The sequence below is a fragment of the Silurus aristotelis genome (genome assembly GCF_946808225.1).
Source record: "Silurus aristotelis genome assembly, chromosome: 5".
Taxonomy (NCBI): Eukaryota; Metazoa; Chordata; class Actinopteri; order Siluriformes; family Siluridae; genus Silurus; species Silurus aristotelis.
The window spans coordinates 31,174,209-31,199,160 of NC_139578.1; the positions used below are offsets into that span (position 1 = coordinate 31,174,209).

The following is a 24,952-nucleotide window of genomic DNA, read 5'->3' on the forward strand; positions in this document are numbered from 1 at the left end:
GTTGAGTGAACTTTAAAAACGAGTAGGAAGAACTACAGACCTGAAGTTCAGTAAACTCAAAAAAGCTTTGCAGCAAATTGACTAAATTTTTTAAGTTGGTTCAACTTAATTTTATTCTTTTAATTTACAGCTTTAAATCTTTCATTCAAACTTCTTTCACGAATTCCTGTTTGGCATTCACATTAAAAAATCAAACACAGATATTGCAAACCATACTGTAAACACAATGAAAAAAGACATTTTTTTAGAGAAAAATATTTATTTTACACAATTTGCCAAGCGACACATTTCCTGTCAACATCAACTGCAAAAATTGGATTTATATAGTTTTTTCTCTAGTCATCAAAATATGATAAATAATTCAAAATAATATATATACACACAATTAAAAAAATAAAAGGCAAAAAAGGCTATATTTCAATGCCTTTAAAGTGCTGGAGTAAAATAAATTGTTATCAAAGTGCCAGAATAATCTTAAAATGCTCCAGAAATAAACAAGCAGTTTCAACACATTCGTTAGAGCAAAACTCAAAACTGACTTTGGCATATGTTGTACTGTAATACAGCTACTAAACAAACAGGAACAAATCAGTACTTGCACTTTTGATTAGCCATCTGAACTGCAGCTACTTCAACTTTACCACTTTGTTTTTGAAGGACTGGACTCTTGAAGAGCACTGGGGGTCAAGGCCAATAAACACTTTCTGAATAGTTTCAAAAGTGTACTTTAGTTCTTTAGGATAGCTAATGATTTTGATAGCATAAATCAAGTCAAATAGGAGAGCAACAGCTGTAGGGAAGTCTTGCACATTATCCAGCACAACTTGCTCCTCTAAAACCACAGACAGGCACCTTACATTTGGGTTTGAATGGATGGTGGCAACATCATCTTCAACGACAGTTAAGACCCCCTTCTTCATCCCTTTTTTGTGAGTGTCTTCTGGGTCTGTGTCCTGCAGTAAAAATCAGCATAAACACAGAATCAGAACCCATTTTTAATTGATAGAGTTCTGCTGGACCACAAAGAGATTTTTATATTGTTTTAGATAGGTAACTCAAAATCACACATGCTGCAATTTTCCATTGTGTTTGCTTGGATATACACCATGTTGCCAAAAGTATTGGGACACCCCCTTCTAATGAACAGGTTTGACTACTTTAGTGAATTTCCATAAGTACAAATCTTAATGTTTAAGCATATGATGACTTCCGTTGGAATTGTGTTCATCTAATTTTATAGCAATAGTTTGAACAGAACCCTTTTCTATTCTAAAATAGCAATGCCACTGTGAATGTAAAGGTTTAAAAAATAAATTACTGATTTAGTCAGTGTGGAAGAACTTGACTGGTCTGCAGAAAGCAATGGCTTAATCCCAGATGAACATCTCTGGTGGGACTTATATGCAGACATTGAGCCAAAAACTAATTACCAAACACTAATGACTTCTACTTACACTATATTGACAAAAGTATTGGGACACATCCTTCTTTAGAACAGAAAAAGGCACTTCCAAAACTGTGGCAACAAAGATAAAAACATAATTCATGTATTTACAAATTGTATTTCCATCTCTGTTGCAACAGTTTTGGAAGTGTCTAAAATGACCACCCATATGTACAAGTCATTGCTGTTTGGTTTGAGTTTTGGCTCAAGCTCTACATTTAAAGTGACATCACAGGTGTTCAGATGAGATTAGGACTTGGCTTCATGCAGACCAGTCAAGTTCTTCCACACTGAATAAATCAATAATTTCCTTTTGAACCTTGCCTTATACACAGAGGCATTTTCATGTTAGAAAAGAATACCTTTAGCAATATAGTGTAACACTTAATTTTTGGTGTCAGACTCATTACTGATAAGTATTCAGATAGGATTATTCAATAAATAAATTTTTGCCAACACTTTGCCTATGCCATTCTACTCTTTCCCCTGACGTCTGGTTTATAGAACAGTTATTAGATTAGTTTCAGACACCAGACAAAACTGTTTTCTCTTTAAAGGATCTGGATAGTACCTCAGGTATAGGATAATATGCCTATAACAGACTGATAGCACACTTACCAGGCAAGACTTCAGGAAGTTTCCCCTCATAAACAAAGGTAGACTTTTGAGAGCTGTGGGTTTATTTTAAACAGCACATCAGAAGCCTGAAAGACACAGAAAAAGTTAAAACCTTCAGATTTATGCTTCTAAAATATGTGGCTACTAAAAGTTGAAAGGACATTGGTTGTCAACTCACAATTTTAAAAAGGACAAGTGACTGTGTCATGCCTCCTCAAAGGATTGCAACTGGGATGGCTGACAAACATCTTTAAAATCACATAACTTACATGAAAAATTACATCTTGTCAAATGTGTTTTTAATGCACCTAAAGTTTTAAAAGTGCAGATGCAGACAGTATACAAGCAAGGATGCTGCCGGGATCTCCCTCGATAGTGCCGAAGCCTGTAGTGTTTCAAAAGGACCTCTCTGCTACTGTGGGAAAATCTGCATTCCAAACCTATGAAAAGAAAAACAAACACAGTTTGACATGTGCAGTAATACATTCCATTTAATTGACATTAATTGTTTAAAACACAACATAAATATTACATACAAAAAATGAGAATATACAATGAATCACATTTAAAGCAAAAGATTAATGCCAAATTACACTGAACTAGTTAAATGGTGCTAAGAAGTGCTATGCTAAAAAACACTAAGCTCCTGAAATACTAGACATTTGCTGATAATTCAACATGATATATTTTCTGTATTTTAGACCGGCTGTTATGTAAAGCACGTTATGTTTTACGTCTAAGATCAGAAATAACCACACGGTTAACAAGGTTAAGAATACCCTATAACTTACTGAAATGTAAAATGCTGTTTTTCCCCAATTTTTTATAATACTAACGGCTTTCCTTGTTGATCGTGTAAGGGTCTTCAGTCAGGTAGATCGCATCTGTGTTTCTTATGTCTTTCGTATGCTTCTTTAATGACTTAAATACTAGAGATTCTATTAACTCCATCCACAACACACAATCCATTAAAATACAGTTTATTGTAATAACTATAACTTACACAAATATCGTGTATTTTTAAATATTTCTTTCAAATTTTGCAAAGTGAACTGAACATGACCTTCAAATGAAGCACGTTAGCTGTCTAAGCTCATTGCAAAATATCATTACATTCCTTAAAATAGTCTTTCCAAAAACAACGTTACATTTTACGTTAAGCATTTGTGTAATTTATTTAGGTTATTTTCGATAATAACACTTAAAGAAAGCTTACCTGAATCAGAGAACATCCAGCCCCTTCTAAAATGCAGTTGATGAGGGGAAACCCTGTGCACAATGCTAGGGAAACAGACTGCGCATGCGCAATGACAGGAAGTGAAACGCTTGAATGAAGAAATCAAAATGTTACGTTTTCCCAACTTAATTGTTTATTTTTATTGGACAAAATAGTAGTAAACATGCAGTTAAATCTTTTTTATGAGTAAACTCAACACTGTGTTCAAAAATATGTCCACCTGACTTATAATTTTAAACTGAGTTAACAATTTGCAAGTTGGATTTTTTACAGTGTATGTTGTAAAATGAAAATCAACTGTGACACAGTCATCATCTCATTCCAACAGCAAAACCCAAAACGACTGTGAGAGTGAAACCCCAGAGCTCCATCTACACTGGAGACACCGTCACTCTGAGCTGTGAGCTGCAGGAGGTGATTGGATTGGAGTTTCAATGGTACAAATCTAATCAGACTTCTCATCATTTGGACACAAAAACAAGTTCAACCAACACATTCATCTTAACAGTTAATAAGGCAGAAGAAACAGCATATCAGTGTTCAGCAAGCTTTAGTAATGCAGACAAAATATACTCCACAGAGTACAGTAATCGTGTGTGGATTACAGCAAGAGGTATGTTATGATTTTTCACTGTTTTCAACACGGTTGATAATGAAAGATGTAATTAAAAATATTAAACAGTTGTGTGAGTAAAACCTGAATAAAATAGTTCAGAGTGTGTTTATCAGGTATAGGTAAATTAAATGATATATTAGATGACAGGGGGGTGTAGAATTTCCTACTATTTAAACCATTATATATACTACTAAATATACTATGGACATAAATATTGGAACACCTGGCTCTTCCAGCCAAATGTGGCTTTTTTTTCCTGGAAAAGTTGGAGGCGCAGAACTGTATAGGATGTCTTTGGACGTGTTAGCATTTCAATTTTCCTCCGGTTTGTAACAATGCTCCTGTGCACAAAGCCAGCTCCATGAACATGTAGGTCAGAGTGAAAGATCTTGAGTAAATTATAGAGCTCTGACCTTAACCTAACTAAACACCTTTGGGATAAATTGGATTGCACCCCAGGCCTCCTCACCTACGTACATCAGTACCTGACTTTATTGATATATACTTTTGAGCACAAATCTGCACAAACACTCCCAGAAGAGTTGTGGATATTAAAGCAGCAAATGGGCAATCAATATGGAATAGGATGTTTACAAGTCATATATGAATCTAAGATAGATTCTATTGTTGTTAATTTGTGAGTTTTTAAAAAAACTCACAAATAAAATCATTGTATTTTCTGTGTAACAGAGAGACCACATCCAGTACTGAGAGTATCTCCACAGAACTGGCTGACTGAAGGAGACTCAGTGACTCTAAGCTGTGAGGTTACAGACTCCTCTACAGACTGGACATTCAGCTGGTACACAGTTGTTCCCCACAGAGACGGATTAACTGCAGTACAAATTAATCATGTCTCTATCATGTATGTGGAGCTTCTCTCAGACAGCAGCAGAGGATCTGGAGGCTCCTACACTCTCAGTCCTTCTGCTCTTCATCACACAGGAGTTTATGTGTGTAGAGGAGAGAGAGGAGAACCAGCCTTTCACACACTGTACAGCAATCCACAGCCTCTATGGATCTCTGGTGAGGAGATATATCTGATGGGTGGTGTAATATAGAACGGAAATGTTAATGCATTATCTGATTAATGCAAAGTTTAGTTATTAATTTATCTATTAGAGAGTTAAATAACCCCGAGTTTTTCCCTTTTGCAACATTGAGGACATAAGACATGTGCAGAGTAGATTATCTCTGGTGTTAAGATCTAATGTAATTGTCTGAGTTTCACCCAAAACACAATTTGTATTCCACCCTCTGTGTTGTCCTGTGCCTCTTCCAATTGTGGGGTTTACAGAAATTGCATGACTTTTCTGTGTTCCTAGAAATATTTTTTTATTTTTTAGGATTATGCATAATCCCCTGTTTATTCTGTTTATGTTTCGATCCATGTTTTGGAAAATTTGCTTTGATTATCAGATGATAGGAACAACATTCTGGACACCCACCTGCATTCTCAAAATATACATGACAGGTATTTACATGACTGTTTTTCTGTGTTTAAGGTGAATCTCCTCCAGTGTCTCTGATCATCAGTCCCAGCAGAACTCAACACTTTACTAATGACTCTCTTCCACTGAGCTGTGAAGACCAGAGTAACTCTACTGGATGGACAGTGAGACGATACACAGACAGTGAAGGAGGGTTAGATTGTTCACAGTGGGGATCAGTTACAGGATCTACATGTAACATCAGCTTCCTCTTCACATCCTACACTGGAGTTTACTGGTGTGAGTCTGAATCTGGAGAAAACAGTAATCCTGTCAACATCACAGTTCTTGGTGAGTCTTCATGTAGTTTGTTTGCTCTTAAAGAAAATGTTTCATCACAAAATATTCAGAACATCAGTAGTTCACAATACTACAAGTTCACTTATACTCACACTGATAATGATAATAAAATTAATCAATTACTGATAATCAATCATTGACATCAGAGAACATTTAATTCCCTTTCAGAAACTCGAGTTGCGCCCATGCTCTGAATAATGAGTGTAATCAGTCAAAATTGAAGGCAGACTGTCATCGGCGGGGTGACGTCATTACCAGGAAGTATAAAACGCACATGGAGAGAAGCCAGCTTTAGCTTTTGTTTGTTCAGGAAGGGCTATTTGTAAATTTAAGCGCTTAGTTGTCAGTGCTGCACCAACGCGACGATATCTAATTGTTTTCACGTGCTAAAGTTTAGCACATTTTAAATAAAAAGCGAGAAGAGTAACCATGTCTATCTATACATCATTCTTAAGCTCTAAGCCTCAAGCAGCGATTTCAGATTGGTGTTTTTCAATCAAAAAAGTATAACGAATGTATTTACATTATTATTGTAATAACCAGTCACAAACACATCCACTGCTGCTAATCCCTGTTTATCAGGAAAGATGAGGCTCCATTGAACAACATGCCATAAAGCATTTTTGCTCCAAACAATAATTGTAATTTGTAGTTTAGATGTTTAGTTTCAGCTGGTGTATTGTCTGTATTTATTTCAGAATATCTTTCGCATAAAAAAATAAAACGACATCTTGCTGGTAAAAAAAACAAGGCCGTGCTGCTGCACACCCCACTTTCTCCCTCGAGCCTTTTTAGTGATGCTATTGGTTCGGTAGTCGAGAGGTAGATACTGTCCTGAGGAAAGAGGCCATTGGAGTGGTCCCTCCGTCAGACAGAGAGTCCGGGTTCTATAGCCGGTATTTCAAAGTTCCCAAAAAGGATGGTGGGTTGCGTACTATCCTAGATCTATGTCAGCTTAACCGCTCTTCGATGAGGCTTTAGTTCAAGATGCTGACCCTCAAGCAGGTTGTGTCTCAGATGTAAAGCTGAGGACTGGTTTGTCATGGTAGATCTAAAGGATGCAACCTTTCACGTACCCATCCCCCCTTCTCACAGGAAGTTCCTGAGGTTCGCTTTTGGGGTCAAAGCATATTAATATTGGGTTCTTCTGTTTGGCCTTGCCTTATCACCCCGCACCTTCATGCTGAAATGTGTTGATGCGGCTCTGGCTCCCCTGAGACTTCAGGGCATCTGTATACTCAATTATATCGACGACTGGTGGATTTTAGCTCGATCAGAGCAGTTAGCGGTCTGGCATTAAGATGTCATTCATGATGGAACTGGGGTTTTGCTTAAATGCGGGGAAGAGTGTGTTTTCTCCATCATAGAGAACTACTTATCTCGACATCATATGGTATTTAATGACTATGCAGCTTCCTTCTGCCCATGTTGCGTCTGACTCACTGTCAGGCAGTTTCAGAGACTGCTCGGGCTCATGTCAGCAGCCTCCAATGTCATTCCACTTGGAATCTTGTACATGAGACCCCTTCGGTAGTTGCTCAGAGCCCATGGGTTCTCACTTAAGGGCACTCACCTTCACACAATCAAGGTCACGCAACAATGCTTACGTGCCTTAGATTCTTGGAGAGATCCAGGGTTCCTACTTTAAAGCCCCATGCTGGGAGTCCCTGGTCATCGCATAGTGCTAACGACGGATGCGTCCCTCACAGGGTGGGAAGCAGACATGAGTGGCCACTCTGCACTCTAATCCAGAGCTCCCTCCACAAGGAGGTCATATGCCACGAGATGGCACCTGTTGTCAGGCTGCAGACGCGGAAGCCGATATAGTCCGATCATTGTCCTTTTATTTCAAAACAACCGTACAACACAAAAACACTCATAAGCCGTTGAAAACAACAAACAAAGACATCTGCTCGATACGCGTTGTCCGCTATGAGTTCGAATGTCCCAAGCATAATCCATAAAGCCTTCGGCAATGAGTAATCCAAGTGGGAAGTGGAATTCGCATATTCGCATATTCGCATAATTCAGCTACAGACGGGGGCGTGGCAGGGTGAATCCCTGACAGCTACAGAGGGGGGCGTGGCAGGGTGAATCCCTGACACCTGTTTACTGCTTGGTCATGATGTTAGTATTTTTAAACATACAACATACATATAAGTAAAAAGAAATGAGTGAAGTTCTGATGGAAGCTACCAATATAACACATATGAACCGTTCAAACTATCACAGATTTTGAGAGGGTTTTGTGAATATAAATATTTGTGTATATGAACATTTTAATGTTTTTGCAGTTGTCTTTTTTCTGCTTGTGACCCAAATTTAACCCACTGTACCTTTAAACCTATTTCTTAGTTCATGGAGTGTGGATTGTGTTAAAAGCTTTATAAATATGATGAGTTTTACCTACACATCATGATGCAGCTCTGAGTAAACAGTATCATCACACTCTCTGGTCTTTTCTAGTTGGGGGAAAGTAACAAATTGTTAGTTTATTTCCTAAACCTACAATTCATATACAGCACTGTTCAATTCTCAACTCTGATTGGTCAGCTACATTTTAGTACATTATCGTTTCTAAAAGCATAAACAAGGACTGTTTATAGCTGCTATATTGAAAGTGGGAACAGGAACCAGCATGATTTTGTATTATTTCCTCATAAAGAATGTAACCATATAAAATAAAAAAAATGACCTACGTACATACTTAATCTAAAGACGTTTCTCTCTGTTTATGGTGATTACTGCCACTAATTCATTTATGTTTTTTGTCATGATATTTCAATTGTGTCTGTAATGTAGTGTGCAAGGTAGAAACCTGTTTCATATCAATGAGCTTCATTATTAAAAATACATGGAAAGTGCAGTGTGTTCACTCATAAGTAAAGATGTAGATGATGGAGTGGAAAGGAAGAGCATAGAGCTCAGTGCTGTCATCTGTGACTGTTTCTCTGCACACACTCTTCACTCCTTCATTCTTGCATGTTCACTGATGCTGCTCTACACACTCAGTAGTGTCGCCTCACACACTCTATTAAACATTAGATTTAAACAGCATCATGTGTTTTGTTAAGTTACATGTTTTTTAGAAGATGCTGCAGCTTCTCCTCTTAATATTTTCACACAGAACAGTTTGCAGTCTGCTTTACTTTCATCATTGTGAAATATTTCCAGATCACTTTCATTTCCTGTCATCTGTTCATTAATACAGTAGATATCTGTACAGAGCAAACAACACCATCAGGGACTTTGCCAATCCTAGTCCCAAATTGTGCCAAAAAAAAACCCCCTTCCATTCAAAAGAAGAAACAAGAACATTTTTCCACCAGATCTTTCTTTAGAAATTGTACATTTGAAAATAGGATTTTCTGTGTTCTAGATGGTGATGTGATCCTGGAGAGTTCTGTTCATCCTGTGACTGAGGGACATCCTCTGACTCTACACTGTTTATATCGTAACACAAATCCCTCAAACCTCCGAGCTGATTTCTATAAAGATGGATCAGTCGTCCAGAACCAGACTACAGGAGAGATGATCATCCATAAAGTCTCAAAGTCAGATGAAGGTTTCTACCACTGTAAACACCCAGAGAGAGGAGCGTCACCGAGAAGCTGGATCTCAGTCAGATGTGAGAAATCCATTTTAAATGTATCCAATCAGTCTTTATTTATAATGCAGTTCATAGGTGCAGTGTTTAAGAGATTTCAGCTTCTGTTTTTTCCAGTCTCAGATTCTACACCCAGGGGTGGATCAGTAGGAGTGACTGTTGGATTGATTTAGTTTTTTTTGTTCATTGTTTTGCCTATTTTAACGATTCTGCTGTGGTTCTACAAAATGAAGAAAGGTAAAAATAATAATAATAATAATAATAATAATAATAATAATAATAATAATAATAATAATAATAATAATAATCACTTTAGCTAATGTATGACCATATATATAAAAGGGAAAAAAAAGGCAAAACATACTGACACCTACTCAATTTAGAAATGTCTGCTGTAATTTGGTTAACACCACATAATTATTTTAATTATTTAAAAACATTATTATGAAGCCAAAACCTGTTGTATTAATAATTACCATTTTAATTCATTAGTTTTATTGCATGTTTATATTTAAGTTGTAAAATATGATTTTACTGTCGTATATGCAGATCAGACATGTTTTATCTTTATGTTATTAGAATTATCCACAATTATTATTTGTTCCTGTTTCTACTGTATATTTGATCTTTGTGGTCTTTCTGTGTAATTGAAAGTGTTATTATTTACTGTACATCCTCTTCAGATCTCTCTCTCTCTCTCTCTCTCTCTCTCTCTCTCTCTCTCTCCCTCTCTTTATAGAAAAACAACAGGAATCCAATCAGGAATCTCAGTCAGGACACAAACCACTTCAGACTGGTCAGATTCTGTCTCAGTAACTGATTATTTCTGCATTTGTTCGTTTAAAATACTTACTGTTACTGTAATTTAACTTCATAAACATGTCAGATATTATATTTAGAAATTTCGCTCTGATTTCTGTAGGAAATGAAAACCTTTATGCCGCTGTGGATCAGGCAGATACGAGTGGAACAGGTAGCTTTATTTCATTTCAGACTTTTTCTTCTGCATTAAGTATTGATTTACTCTTTACAGTGTAGTAGTAAAGTAAAGCAGTATCTTGTAGTGATTAACACACTGCACTGTGTTCAGATGAAGCTGCAGCTGAAAGCAGTGACACTTACGCACAGGTCATGAAGAAAAAGAAGTCAAAGAAGAACAATGGTAGTGTTTTGATGCCAATTTTCATTTTTATTCCATTTTCATTTAGAACAGTAAGAAAGTAATCACATTCAGTCATGTATTATACTGCTGAAGATCATTGAAATGGTTTTGTTCTCTGCTACTGCAGGTGCTGATGCTGAACTCGGCATGAATGATGTGACTTACGCTGAGATTCAACTAAAACCAATCAAAAAAGTGAAGAAAGCACGAGGTAAAGATAAATAAAGAACATTTATTCTGTATTATTGATCACCTGCACAGTGTTATTGTTTTATGTAATGATGTAATAAAACACTCTGTTTGGTGCTGCTACAAAGAAAAAGTCAACAACAGAATAGTGTAAAGTGAAGATTTTATTTTCCTATAATAGCAAGTGTTTTATTTTCTTTATAATACAGACAGTATTTGATACTTCAAGTTTTAATTAATTAACCCAGCCAGTAGGGTTGCACAAGCCAGTGCACTCTTAGTGCCGGTCCCAAGCCCGGATAAATGGGGAGGGTTGTTAGGAACAACTAAACATGTGCCAAATCAAATATGCGAATCACAAATAAGAATTTTATACCGGATCGGTCGAGGCCTGGCTTAACAACGACCGCCACAGGTATCGTTAGCCAACAGGGTACCGGTGGAAATTGGGCTACTGTTGGCTGAAGGAGGAAAAGGAGAGGAGGAAGACGTCTACAGAGAAAGCAGGTAAAGGAGCAGTGTAGGAGAGTGGAGGTTCGGGTTGGTACTTTAAATGTTGTTACTATGACTGGTAAAGGGAGAGAGATAGCTGATATGATGGAGAGGAGGAAGGTAGATATGTTGTGTGTTCAGGAGATCAAGTGGAAAGGGAGTAAGGCCAGGAACATTGGAGGTGGGTTTAAACTGTTCTATCATGGTGTGGATGGAAAGAGAAATAGTGTAGGGGTGATTCTGAAGGAAGAGTACAGTAAAGGTGTAGTGGAGGTGAAGAGAGTTTCTGATAGGGTGATAAGCATGAAGCTAGAAGTTGAAGGGGATGATGATCAATGTCATCGGGGCCTATGCGCCACAAGTCGGCTGTGAGATGGAGGAGAAGGAAAGATTCTGGAGTAAATTAGATGAAGTGGTAGATGGTGTACCTAGGAAAGAACGATTGGTGATTGGGGCAGACTTTAATGGGCATGTAGGTGAAGGGAACAGAGGTGATGGGTAGGTATGGCCTTAAGGAGAGGAATGTGGAAGGGCAGATGGTGGTGGATTTTGCTAAAAGGATGGAAATGGCAGTGGTGAACACTTATTTTAAGAAGAAGGATGATCATAGGGTGACCTATACGAGTGGGGGAAGGTGCACACAGGTGGACTATGTTCTGTGCAGGAGATGCAACCTTAAAGAGATTGGAGACTGTAAGGTGTTGGCGGGGGACAGTCTAGCTAGAACAGCATCGGATGGTGGTCTGTAGGATGGTTTTGGAGGTGAAGAAGAAGAGGAGGAGAGTGAGGCCTGAAAGAAGAATAAGATGGTGGAAGCTGAAGGAGGAAGAGTGTAGTGTGAGGTTCAGGGAAGAGGTCAGACATGGGCTCGGTGGTGGTGAAGAGGTGTTGGATGATTGAGTAACTACTGCAGGAGTGATGAGGGTGGCAGGTAGAAAAGTACTTGGTGTGATATCTGAAAATAGAAAGGAAGACAAATAGACGTGGTGTTGGAATGAGGAAGTGCAGGAGATTATAAGGAGAAAGAGGTTGGCAAAACAGAAGTGGGATCAACAGAGTGATGAGAAATGTAGGCAGGAGTACAAGGAGATGCGGCAGCAGGTAAAGAAGGATGTGGCGAAAGCCAAGGAAAAGGCATATGAGGAGCTGTATGAGAGGTTGGACACTAAGGAAGGAGAAAAGGATGTGTACCGATTGGCCAGACAGAGGGACCAAGCTGGGATGGATGTGCTTAATTTCAATTCATCAGTTAGAGCAATAAAGGATGGAGAGGGAAATGTGTTGACTAGTGAGGAGAGTGTGTTGAGAAGGTGGAGGGAGTATTTTGAGCAGCTTATGAATGAGGAAAATCAGAGAGAGAGAAGGTTGGATGATGTGGTGTTGGTGAAGCAGGATGTGGATAGGATTAGTAAGAAGGAAGTGAGAGCAACGATTAAGAGGATGAAGAGTGGAAAGTCGGTTGGACCTGATGCCATACCGGTAGAAGCATGGAGATGTTTAGGTGAGATGGCAGTGGAGTTTTTAACCAGAATGTTTAACAAGATTCTGGAAGGTAAGAGGATGCCTGAGAAATCGAGAAGGGGTGTGCTGGTACTGATCTTTAAACAAAAGGAAGATCTGCAGACCTGCAGTAACTACAGGGGAATTAGGTTGATCAGTCACACCATGAAGTTATGGGAAAGAGTAGTGAAAGCCAGGCTGAGAGAAGAGGTGACCATCTGTGAGCAACAGTATGGTTTCATGCCGAGAAAGAGCACCACAGACACATTATTTTTGAGAATGTTGATAGAGAAGTATAAAGAAGGTCAGAAGGAGTTGCATTGTAAATTTGTGGATTTAGAGAAAGCATACGACAGAGTGCCAAGAGAGGAGTTGTGGTATTGTATGAGGAGGTCAGGTGTGTCAGAGAAGTATGTGAGGGTGGTGCAGGACATGTATGAGGACAGTGTGACAGCAGTAAAGTGTGCAGTAAGAACGACAGACTGGTTCAGGGTGAAGGTTGGACTGCATCAAGGATCGTCCCTGAGCCCTTTCCTGTTTGGAGTGGTGATGGACAGGTTGACAGACGAGGTCAAACAGTAGTCTCCCTGGACTATGATGTTTGCAGATGATATTGTGATTTGTGGTGAGAGTAGTGAGCAGGTTGAGAAGAGCCTGGAGAGGTGGAGATATGCGCTGGAGAGAAGGGGAATGAAAGTCAGTAGGAGTAAGACACAGTACATGTGCGTAAATGAAAACGAGGGCAGTGGAGTGGTGTGGTTACAGGCGAAGAGGTGGAGAAGGTGGAGGAGTTCAGGTACCTGGGGTCAACAGTGCAAAGTAACGGAGTGTGTGTTAGAGAAGTGAAGAAAAGTGTGCAGGCAGGGTGGAGTGGGTGGAGAAGAGTGACAGGAGTAATTTGTGATAGTAGGGTATCTGCAAAAATGAAAGGGAAAGTTTATAGGACTGTGGTGAGACCTGCAGTGTTGTAAGGATTCGAGACAGTGGCATTAAGTAAAAGACAGGAGGCGCAGCTGGAGGTAGCAGAGCTGAAGATGTTAAGATTTTCGTTGGGCGTGACGACGATGGACAGGGTTAGAAATGAGTTTATTAGAGGGACAGCCCACGTAAGATGTTTCGGCGACAAGGTGAGAGAGGCGAGATTGAGATGGTTTGGACATGTGCTGAGGAGGGACATGAGTTATATTGGTAGAAGAATGCTGAGGAGCCACTAGGTAGGAGGAAAAGAGGAAGGCCAAGGACGAGGTTCATGGATGTGGTAAGGGAAAACATGCAGGTAGTTGGTGTGAAAGAGGCAGATGTAGAGGACAGGGTGGTATGGAGATGTATGATCCTCTGTGGCGACCCCTAATGGGAGCAGCCGAAAGAAGAAGAAGAAGAAGAAGAAGAAGTAGAAGAAGAGTTTTAATTAATTAAATTAAATTAAAATAATTAATTATTATTAAAGGTCATTTTTTCTATTACTTATAGTGAAATTACAAAGTGGGAAATTATACAGAGCAAGTTGTTTCCTGTTCTCACTTTCAGTATTGCAGCTATAAACTGTTATTGTTTAGGCCTCTCTTTTCCTTCTCTCTACATTAATAGGAAAATGCAGCTTCATAAATTATAAACATCCTGAAAACTCCTGTTCTTGCAAGTTCATGTGAACAAATTGTTAATATAAAACCAATAACACAAAAAATGTGGCTTAAAACACCTCCTGTCCAATCAGACTTGAAAATTTAACAGTGCTGTAGATGATCTGTAATTTTTCAGTAAATGAATGATTTGTTTTTTGCCCCCGAGTAGAAAAGACCAGTGTGGGTGATGATACTGTTTACTCAGAACTGCATCAGAACATGAAGGTAAAACTCATCACATTTATAAAGCTTTAAAGAAAATCCACACACCATGAAGTGAAAAACATTTTTAAAGGTGCATTATGTAGAAAAGGCAGTTACAAAGACAATTACAAAAACATGCAGATAAACAAAAACCTACATACATGTTATTTTGGTATCTACACAACTTTTTCTCATCTCATTCTACTTGGTCATAGTAATAGTATGTCATAGTAAATTATATCATTATATCAAGATGAATAGTCTACTGATTTGCTGCTGTAGTCTGTAATATTGATCCAAACTGTTGAATAATTTGTACCATCATTAATATCAATATCAGGAGAAATGTATTATTGTCTCTTTCTGCAGTGATCCATGTGTCTGTCTACACTGAAGAAGTGACAGAGATCAAACTTATAGATGGAAAACTCTAAATTTGTGTTTGTTGTCTGTTTTTTTACTTAAAATGCTCTGCTGTTAAACCAAACTGCTTTGATCTAAGCTTATTGTTACCTGGTGGCTTTTTCTGAGAACTTGTTTGCATCAACCATCACACCATTCCAGAGAGACACAACATCGGGATTTCACTGGATGTATGTAAATAACAGAAATTCAGGCCCTGGAAGTCATTCTGAAGATTCTAATGATCAAACACCCCATCAACTTGTTTCCTTGCCCTTATCACTTTAACATTCCCAGAGAGTAGGACCTGCCTAAGAGGCTCTACTGACTGGAGAAGTTCTTCACTCAGATGCTCCTTGTTATGTAGAGCCCAGCACCAGGAATCCAAACATGGAGGCTGAACAAATAGTACTGGAGGAATTCCTTACCAATCTTTGTACCAAATATGCAATTGTATTGTTGCTTATACAGTATCTGGACTTCCAGATAAAATCATTTAACTAGTCACTTATGTCCAGGTTTATTTTGTTCACTTCCATTTATGTATTTGTGAAAATATTTTTTAATCACTTTCAAAACCAGTTTATAAACCTTAAGATCAAATCCAAGAAGTTCTATGAAGGTGCCACTTGACTTAGTGAGAGTCCAAGAACCTGAATTATCTCATCATAACAATGCAACATCACCACAAATGCAGTTTTTCTCTCTTTAAGTAAAATATAAATGTATTTGGAGATGTATGGAATTTGATGAGTTGCAGAATTAATGAGACTGCTGTTATAAGGGGTGGATGGTGGTGCAGCAGGTCATGTTGCCATCTCAGAGTTCCTGCTTCAATCCTGAGCTCAGGCTGCTGTTTAAATGGAGTTGTTCTTTATACAGTAGGTGAATCCCTTCTACTTTTTTACAGTCAGGAAGGTGGACTAAATTATTGAATGATCTCATGTAATAGACTCACCCACTGCTCCTGGGATTAAACTCTATATTGATCACAGCCATGAGCAGGATAAAGCAGCTCCACACCTCCATACACACCTAACAAACCTGAATGACATAAACATGAGGAAACTGCATACAGATCCTGTAATATAGAGAAAAATCATCCCTCTTTATTTCTCACATCACACCATGAAGCACAAATTACTATAAAGACAATAATAGAATGTTAAATGTTTATACTGTGAATATTATTTATTAATGTTTTGTTTGTTTACAACACGACTAAAGTAGGACAAATACTAATAGTAGGACAAGTTAGCGCTGCTTCACACGTCAATAAAAAGGAGAAATAATGAAATAAATGACTTAAATAAAGTGATAAATCCTTAAAACTTTGCTACAATAAATCATCTGACATTTTCTCAGGTTTCGATTTTAAAGTTTTATTTTAGTCGAATTTTTTTTTTTTAAACTGTAACTGTTTCATTCTTTTTTGACAATCCGGGTTTCAGACTGACAGGACTGTACCAACAGAGAAGAGAACAGGGGTGAATAAAACAATTATAAATAAATGTCTATTTTACATTGGGTAAATAATCTCCCTTTGGAAACATTCAGGTGTGTAGAAACTCTTTTCAGAGTGTTCAGACTATAAGGAGATCAAATGTACTTTAAAGATTTTTGAATAAAAAGTAATTAAATGTGGAAACGGTCAGGATTAAAATTGTACTTGTAGTTACCACTAGAGGGCAACAAAGGTTTTACTTTTTAACCGCTTTCTCTCCTTCATTCCTCTCTCTCTCTCTCTCTGACGAGTTAAACATGCTCCTGAGGCTCCAGTGACCACTGTTCCTGCCCCTCTCCCCTTCATGGATCTTCCCACTTCGTCCAGGCCTGCCTCTGGATAGTGTTCTCTTCGACTGGAGGCCACTCTATGCAGCTTGGGACGGTTTCTTATCAACGCCTTGGGTGGTTCCATGAAATTCCGGAGTAAGAACGGGGCTTTGAGGATGGATTTGACTGTAGTTAATGTCAACAGTCTCCTACACTGACTCAGGACTACTTTTCACTTCTGATCACCATCACTGTACCCCTCAACATCGTATATCTGCTACAAATGGACATTCGGTGCAACCCAGATGAGGATGGGTTCCCTCTTGAGTCTGGTTCCTCTCAGGGTTTCTCCCTTATGCCATCTCGGGGAGTTTTTCCTTGCCACAGTCGCCACCGGCTCGCTCATCAGGGACAAACTTACTTGACACTACTCTCTAGCTCTTTCCTGAGCAAGTCACTTGTTTGTACAGCAACTACTGCCGCTGATAACTCCAGCCTTGGTATAGTTGTAATCTTAGTAGGAGCAACTCTGGCTTTGCCCATTATTAAAAGAACAATGAACATCTCCTGATGTATCAATGGCTCGAAGATATGTGCATTGTCCATATCCCGATGCACTAGCATCAGAAAAATGATGAAGCTCATAACGTTGAACTTCCTGAAAGGTCGACGTGAGATCTGAAAGCCAAGCTTCCCACTTTGGTCGCAAATTATTCTTAAGTGCTTCATCCGAACCAGCTTTATCTTGACACATTTGCTGTAGTATTTGTTTACCAACAAGGGTAAAGGGTGCTGCAAAGCCAAGTGGGTCATACAAAGAAGCCACAGTGGACAGAACTCCTCTTCTAGTGAGTGGTTGTTCCTTAATGAATATTCTGAACTGGAAACTATCAGATCTAATGCACCATTTCACAACAAGCGCCCTTTCCATGTGAAGCTCACCCAAAGCCAAGTCATGATCTACAGCACCCTGTGCACATTCTTCCTGCGGAATAGATGCTTTCACTTCTTGACTGTTTGATACAAATTTATGCAAATGAAGCTTTCCTGTGCTACAAAGTTCTCTTGCTTCCTTTATCAGCTTGATAGCTTCATCTACAGTTAAGACACTTGTCAATCCGTCATCGACATAGAAATTCCTTTCTATGAATCGAATGGAGGTTTCGCTGAAGCAGCCATGACCTTGAGCGGCAATATGCTTGAGGCCGTAGTTGGCACACCTGGGTGAGGAGGCTGCACCAAAGAGGTGTACTTTCATCCTATAGACCTGCGGCTGGGATTCTAGATCTCCTTTCTCCCACCAGAGAAACCGTAAGTAGTCTTGATCTTCTTCCTTCACATGGAATTGGTGAAACATGCGCTCTATGTCACACATGATTGCCACCGGACCCTTGCGGAAACGACAGAGAACACCTACAAGGGTGTTTGTTAACTCTGGACCAACTAACAAATGGTCATTAAGGGATGTACCTTGGAACTTTGCTGAGCAATCAAAAACTACACGGATCTTCCCAGGTTTTTGAGGATGATAAACCCCATGATGGGGAATGTACCAAGCAGGGTTCTTGTCAGTTTCTTCAGTTGGGACTTTCTCAGCATCTCCTCGAGCAATTGTCTCATTCATAAAGTCCACAAAGTCTTTATAGTATTTTTCATCTCTTTTAAGCCTTTTTTCTAAGCATTTGAGGCGATGGATAGCACATCCTTTATTATTGGGCAAGTTTGGTCTGTCTTCTTTGAAAGGCAAGGGCATTTCATAATGACCATCTTCTTTGTGTCTGATGCTTGTTTCCATTTTTGACAGAAACCGTAGGTATTCTTGCGAAATACGACTGTCCTCTTCTTCCTTTTCATTAAAGTCAGACTCAAGAGCTTTGATGACATTTGGTGGAGTGATGATTTCTCTAATTTGTGTTCTACAGATGTACTTAACTTCACTTTTAAGATTGAGAGAAGACTCTAGACTTGGTATTACTTGTTTCATTATGATGTGATGACTCACTCCAATAGCATCCCCATAGTCTACAGAGGGATTTCCACAGCCAACAATGCTCCAGCCTAGATCCGTTTTTTTAGCAAATGGCTGATTTTCTTTACCAGGCACAATTTTTCTAGGAAGGAGAGCTTGAGGGCAGTTGTATCCAACCAGAAGGCCAACTTCACAAACTTGTTGAGGAGCAATCTTCTCAGCTATATGCATTAGATGAGGCCACACTCCTGCAGTTTTGGGTGTAGGAATGTGAGTTCTGTTTGCAGGGATAAAATCTCTTGAATAGGTTACTGGCAGAGAGATCTTCTTATCTAAATAAAATCCTCTCACACCTAGAGGAGTTACCTTCTGGCATGGAACAACTGTGCTCTTGGATACCATCGTTGAAAGCTTCAGCTGCACAGCTTCCTTCTTGGTGTCAAGCGCTTGAGCTATTTCTTCCAGGATGAAGGTGGTATCACTCTGGGTATCGAGAAGTGCATAAACCAGAACATCATGATTTGGTTTATTAGTAGTAGAGACCCATACTGGTACGATTGTAGAGGTATAAGTATTAATCAAATCCTGTATTACACGGTTGGATGTTGCTTCACTTGTGGCCTCTTTATATAAAGAAAACTCTGGTTTTCTTTCCTTCAACTTGTCCTTTGACTGATCTGATTGTGGGGTCCTCTTTGCTTCTTTAGTACGATCCTCATGTAGACATGAGGGGTGTTTCTTCTGACACTTCTCACATACACTTCTATCTTCACAGCGCTTTGAGCGATGGCCAGGTTTTAAACATCCAAAACATAACTTGCTAATTTGAACAAACTTGATTCGCTCTGAAACATTTTTCTCCATAAACTTACGGCATTTGTGTATACCATGTCCTGATCTCTCACAGAAGGCACATTTTGCAGCATCTGCTCTCTCACTGGACTGAACTGTTAACACTTTTGCTCTGGTGTCTTGATTTCTTGAAACCTTTCCTTTTTCAATTTCATTAGACTTCAGTGCATGAAGTGATGTCACTGGGTTGCAAGCAATTTTAGCTTCTCATGTTAGAAACTTTACAAACATACTAAAGGTAGGAAATGTCTTAGTTTCTTCTTCATTTTTTATGACCTGACGATTCCACATTGAGGCTAACCAATCAGGAAGCTTGGAAAGGATTTTCTGGTTCTCGTTACAATCATTGAGGACTTCAAGGCCTTTAATCTGCGGCATAGCTGCTTCACAGCCTCTGAGAAAGTCAGTACATTCTCTCAGCTCAACACTGTCCTTGGAAGCAATCTTTGGCCATGATTCAAGCTTTTCTCTGAAGGCTTTAGCAATAACAAATTGGTTTCCATATCTTTCTTCTAGTACGGCCCATGAGCATGATATGCCGACTCCGTGCCTAGCAAAAAGTAACTATCAATGGCCTTCTTAGCTGTTCCCTCCACGTACTTGCTTAAGTAGTAAAGCTTCTTATTCACTGGTATTTTTTTTCTGTCAATCAGAGTATAAAACAAGATTTTCCAGTCACTAAATCTGAGAGGGTCTCTATAGAATGTTGCAGGTTCAGGTATAGGAAGACGACTTGAGCTAATAGACTCTGCTAACACCCTAACAAGATCTGCAGTACATTCTTCTTGATGTGATTTTGTCACACTTCCCTGTGGAGGTATGCTCTGTAACATGGAGCTGCTTAACTTTGGTATATTTATCTTTATTACAGATGTGCAGTCACGAAGTAGCTCTCTTGTTTCTTTCTTGGAGTCTTCGTTCTGCTCGTAAACTTGCATTCGTGCTTTTACAGCATTTAACCCTTTTTAGTGTCTCCAAGCGCTCAGGTTCTCTGCGCTTGTCTTCCAATGCTTTCCGTCTGGCAGCATTTTCAGTTTCAATCTTAACACGTAGCCGTGCTTCCTCTTCTTCTCTTTCTTGTCGTCGCTTCAATGTTTCAGCTTCTTGTTCTGCTACTCTCCTTTTATCTTCAGCCTCAAGTCTTTGAAGTTCTTCCAGTTCATGCTCTTGTTGCTGTAATATTTCCAAAGTTGCTTTTGTTGCAGCAATTTCTGCAGCAGCCTCTTGTTTCTTAGCAGAAGACAAACTTGAACCTCTGGAGCTCACACTTGAATTGTTCACAGACTGAGAAAAAGACCTGGAACGTCCATAACTTCATTTGGAGGCTATGGATGAGAACACTGAACCCGTATCAATACAGCATGCTTCTGGTCTAAGAAGATCTTGATCCTCAGCTTCCTCTCCAAGACGGCTCCATGCGGACTCAACTAGCATTTTTGTGACCGCAACACTGGTGTCTACTCTGTGACGAATATCACTGTCTGGGCTTACGTTTTGCCGTAACTCATCATAAGCAGTATCCACATCCTTTGAAGCATCACTGATGGTATCTATGAGGTTTTGAAGTATGTCATTAGTGAGACGGCCCATTAGTCTTTGTCTAGCATCTCTAGCAATAGCCTTCCATTTCTCATAAGAGCGTTGAAAGCGATTTTTAAGCTTAATAAGCTTCTCATCATGTAATTCTTTGCCTTTCTCTGTAAACTTGCGTGCTCTTCGACTTCTTCGTGGCTCTTGTTCTGTTGGATTATCAACAGCTACTGATGTTTGTGTGTCTACGCATTCTTGGGATTCCAACTGCTGCTGTGATTGCACAGTGGTTATAATATCTTTGCCACCTTTAGCAGACTGACCACCCTCTGCCATTTTCTGTATCTCTTAGTTGTAATGAATACTATAGTTGACAGATTGCACATGAAACATGAATCGTACTGAACATAGGAATTTTCAACAATGTTTCTTTCTTAGATTATTAACTCAAGTTAAAGTGGTATTTCAACAGTTCAATCAACAGAAATTCAGCAACACTTAGATTCTGTTATTTGTAGGCTTTACACTTTCCTATTCTTCACAATTATTATCTTATTTACAGCTTGATACCTGAACCACAATTACTTAAACTTTAAACGGTAAGTACATAACATCAGCACTTCCTTAAACACTGCGCTGCACAGTTAAAGAGTCTCTCTTCAGCAAATGGCAAAATATAAGTCCACTTTAAGCACCTTAACTAAAGCTTGGTTGTGCTTATCTTCTTGTTGGCCTTAACTTGACAATGCCTTTAAACTCTTTGCATGTACATGTCTCTAGCTTCTTGATTACCAGAGTATGCAGTAGTTGTAGAATCCAGAATTATGGAACTTGGAGTTAACTCAATGCTTTGTAGACTGCTACTTGAAAATGTTTCTTCTTCTACCCGTGAAGAGCAGATGAATTCTCACTGTAGCTCCCCACAGTAATTTCACGAGCACAAGGATTCTCTGATGACAGGCTATTTATTAACTGCTTCCAACTTAGGATGCCTTAGGATGCCGTGAGAACTAATTACACAAAAAAATAAAGAATGTATGAAGACATGAATAAATAAAACACAAACATTGTCTCTGTAAACCTTTTAAACAAAGTTAAATTGAATGTAAACAGCCTATATATAGTCTTTGCACAGATATTGCTCTTTTCCACATAGCAACACAATCCACATTAATCACATACAATATAAATGAAAACTTACTTCATTGGCTGCTTATTGAAAAGGAGAACTTAATCTTGCATCTGCTGTCCTTTTTAACTCCAGATGAATAAAATATAAACATTTAAATGTGAAAACGTTTCAACCTTTCATGTGGTGCAAACATCTTTCTACCTGAGTCGCTCTGAGCTTTTCATAATAAAAGTCTATGTTCAAACAACTCTGGTTAAGCAGTTTCAAAATGAAAAGTTCTTTAACAAAACATTAATAAAAAATTATTAAATAAGAATGAAATATAAACTGACTTCTCTGTCAGTTACATAAAGATAAAGATATATATATAGGCAGCTTGAAAAGTAAATCCTAAGTCTTTGTTGCCCTCTAGTGGTAACTACTAGTACAATCTTGACCTTTCCCACATTTAATATAAATGAGCCATAAATAAAAATAATGTCTGACATCAGAAATCTGTACTGATGCACACAAAATTCAGGTTATTTTTTCTCATGCGCTCGTGTCTACAGTTTTCTGCAGACTTGTATTACACTCCTGTAAAATGTTCACGTTTAATAAGTTATTTTGTATACAGATCAATTTTCTTAATGATCTCAACTTATCCTATAGGTTAAACCTATACCTAAAAATATTGCTAAATAAATAAGTTGACTTTTATTTCTACTCTGTTTTATTTATAACATACACACCTTGTAGTGTTTATACTTTCTAGCTAGAATTGTTTTATATTGTAAATGTGGCTTTATCTGTTCTAGATGGTGATGTGATTCTGAATAGTTCGGTTCATCCTGTGACTGAGGGACATCCTCTGACTCTACACTGTTTATATCGTAACACAAATACCTCAAACCTCCGAGCTGATTTCTATAAAGATGGATCAGTCGTCCAGAACCAGACTACAGGAGCGATAATTATCCATAAAGTCTCAAAGTCAGATGAAGGTTTCTACCACTGTAAACACCCAGAGAGAAGCGTCACCGAGAAGCTGGATCTCAGTCAGACGTGAGAAAACATTTATATATTCATTACAACTGTGACTTAAGGTGTTAAACTCAGTATCTACACATTATTTATTTTTATATTGTTGAGTTTATATAATATATATTTTGTTTTTAAATTTTTATTTGACTGCAGTTTGAGCAAAAACATGTTCAGTTTTGCATAAATATAGTGATATTATAATTATTATTGTATTCTGTATCTGGTCCATCACATGTAGAAGCTCCATTCTCAGTGCTCATGCTGATCAGTAGTGTAGTGACGGCATCTCCATATCTGCTGATCACCATCATTCTGCTGGTCAAATGTTACAGAGCTCGAGGTAAGAACTCTTTCAGTACTTCTGTAACTACTTCCATTACAACAAAACCCTTTAAACTGTGTTTAGGAGAAGATTAAATGCAGTTTAGTGGATTTTCTGCCATAAACACCTGGAATACATATTGAATTTAAACTGATGCCATTGTACATTTCTTTAACAGCTCACACTGATGAAGACAGGATTGAGAATGCAGTCATAGAGGAGTGAACAAAGTTCATTTAAAAAAAAGACGATGCATTTACTGTCAAATCATTTCATTATTGCTTATTTTTAGGGCTTTGTGTAGCTTTTATAATAATACCGATTTGTTATTTTAATGTCATGCTGTTATTTGCTTCGCATTTTATAAACATTCTCATTGTTCTGACTAAATTTGTTTAGTTAAAACCTGCAAACCTCCTCATGAGGTGAAAGTTACCATGTGTGTTAAAAAGCCTACATGCTGCTGATGTGAAACTGAAATGTGTGAACATATTCTTTAAAATCATTGTTCAAAAGGAAATCTGCACAAAATAGTTGACTATATAAATATGGATTAATACTCCACTCTGTCAGCACTTTGAGAGCAGCCTTTCAGGAGAACTTAGTTACGCAGAATTCACCAAGCTCAGGATAATTCATCTGATTTTACCTGCACCTGCATGGGAGATACTTAAAACTAGTCTTTAGCACAGTCTTGCACTTTCTTCTTCTGTTTATTACCAAAACTCACATTCAAAATAGAACATGTGACAAAAGTTAAACCCAACACCTTAGATATTATTGATAGAAATATATATTTTAGCTGGAAAATACATATTATATCTGAGTAGATAAATATATATTTCATCTGGTCCAACCGACTTTCCACTCTTTATCCTCTTAATCGCTACTCTCACTTCCTCCTTACTAATCCTATCCACTTCCTGCTTCACCAACTCCATATCATCCAACCTGCTCTCTCCCTGATTTTCCACATTCATCAACTGCTGAAAATACCCTCTTCATCTTCTTAACACACTCTCCTCACTAGTCAACACATTTCCATCTCCATCCTTTATTGCTCTAACTTGCAGCACATCCTTCCCAGCTCGGTCCCTCTGCCTGGCCAATCTGTTCAAATCCTTTTCTCCTTCATTAGCGTCACCACATCCCTCTTTACCTGCTGCCGCATCTCCTTGTACTCCTGCCTACTTTTCTCATCACTCTGTCGATCCCACTTCTGTTTTGCCAACCTCTTTCCCCTTATGCTCTCCTGCACTTCCTCATTCCACCACCACGTCTCTTTGTCTATCTTTCTGTTTCCAGATGTCACACCAAGTACCTTTCTACCTGCCTCCCTCATCACTCCTGCAGTAGTTGCCCAATCATCCAGCACCTCTTCACCACCACAGAGCTCCTGTCTGACCTCTTCCCTGATCCTCACACTACAGTCTTCCTCCTTCAGTTTCCACCATCTTATTCTTCTTTC

The 24,952-nt window shown here is 38.6% G+C and overlaps 2 protein-coding genes and 1 long non-coding RNA gene across 3 annotated transcripts in view; 2 read left to right on the plus strand and 1 right to left on the minus strand.

The window, feature by feature from the left end:
- Positions 1-24,952, plus strand: part of LOC310726766 (Fc receptor-like protein 5) — a 102,035-nt gene that overhangs the window by 43,793 nt on the left and 33,290 nt on the right. The window lies entirely within an intron of this gene.
- On the minus strand, positions 820-3,571 carry LOC310726922. Its single transcript, XR_014533871.1, has 4 exons — positions 3,279-3,571; positions 2,371-2,502; positions 2,063-2,148; positions 820-953 (listed from the first exon to the last, which is right to left on the minus strand). It is a non-coding gene; the product is annotated as an uncharacterized lncRNA (long non-coding RNA).
- LOC310726903 (uncharacterized protein) lies at positions 9,506-15,362 on the plus strand. The gene is made up of 7 exons (XM_083542961.1): positions 9,506-9,549; positions 10,052-10,108; positions 10,235-10,285; positions 10,403-10,474; positions 10,602-10,685; positions 14,447-14,502; positions 14,851-15,362. The coding sequence occupies exons 1-7, from the start codon at positions 9,540-9,542 to the stop codon at positions 14,851-14,853; spliced, it is 333 nt and encodes a 110-aa protein (XP_083399087.1). The 5' UTR covers positions 9,506-9,539; the 3' UTR covers positions 14,854-15,362.

Excerpts from the sequence above, each read along its gene's own strand:
- LOC310726903 (XM_083542961.1), top strand. Across the intron at positions 10,286-10,402 it reads GGCAGATACGAGTGGAACAG|ATGAAGCTGCAGCTGAAAGC; the intron begins GTAGCTTTATTT and ends CACTGTGTTCAG. Across the intron at positions 10,475-10,601 it reads GAAGTCAAAGAAGAACAATG|GTGCTGATGCTGAACTCGGC; the intron begins GTAGTGTTTTGA and ends CTGCTACTGCAG.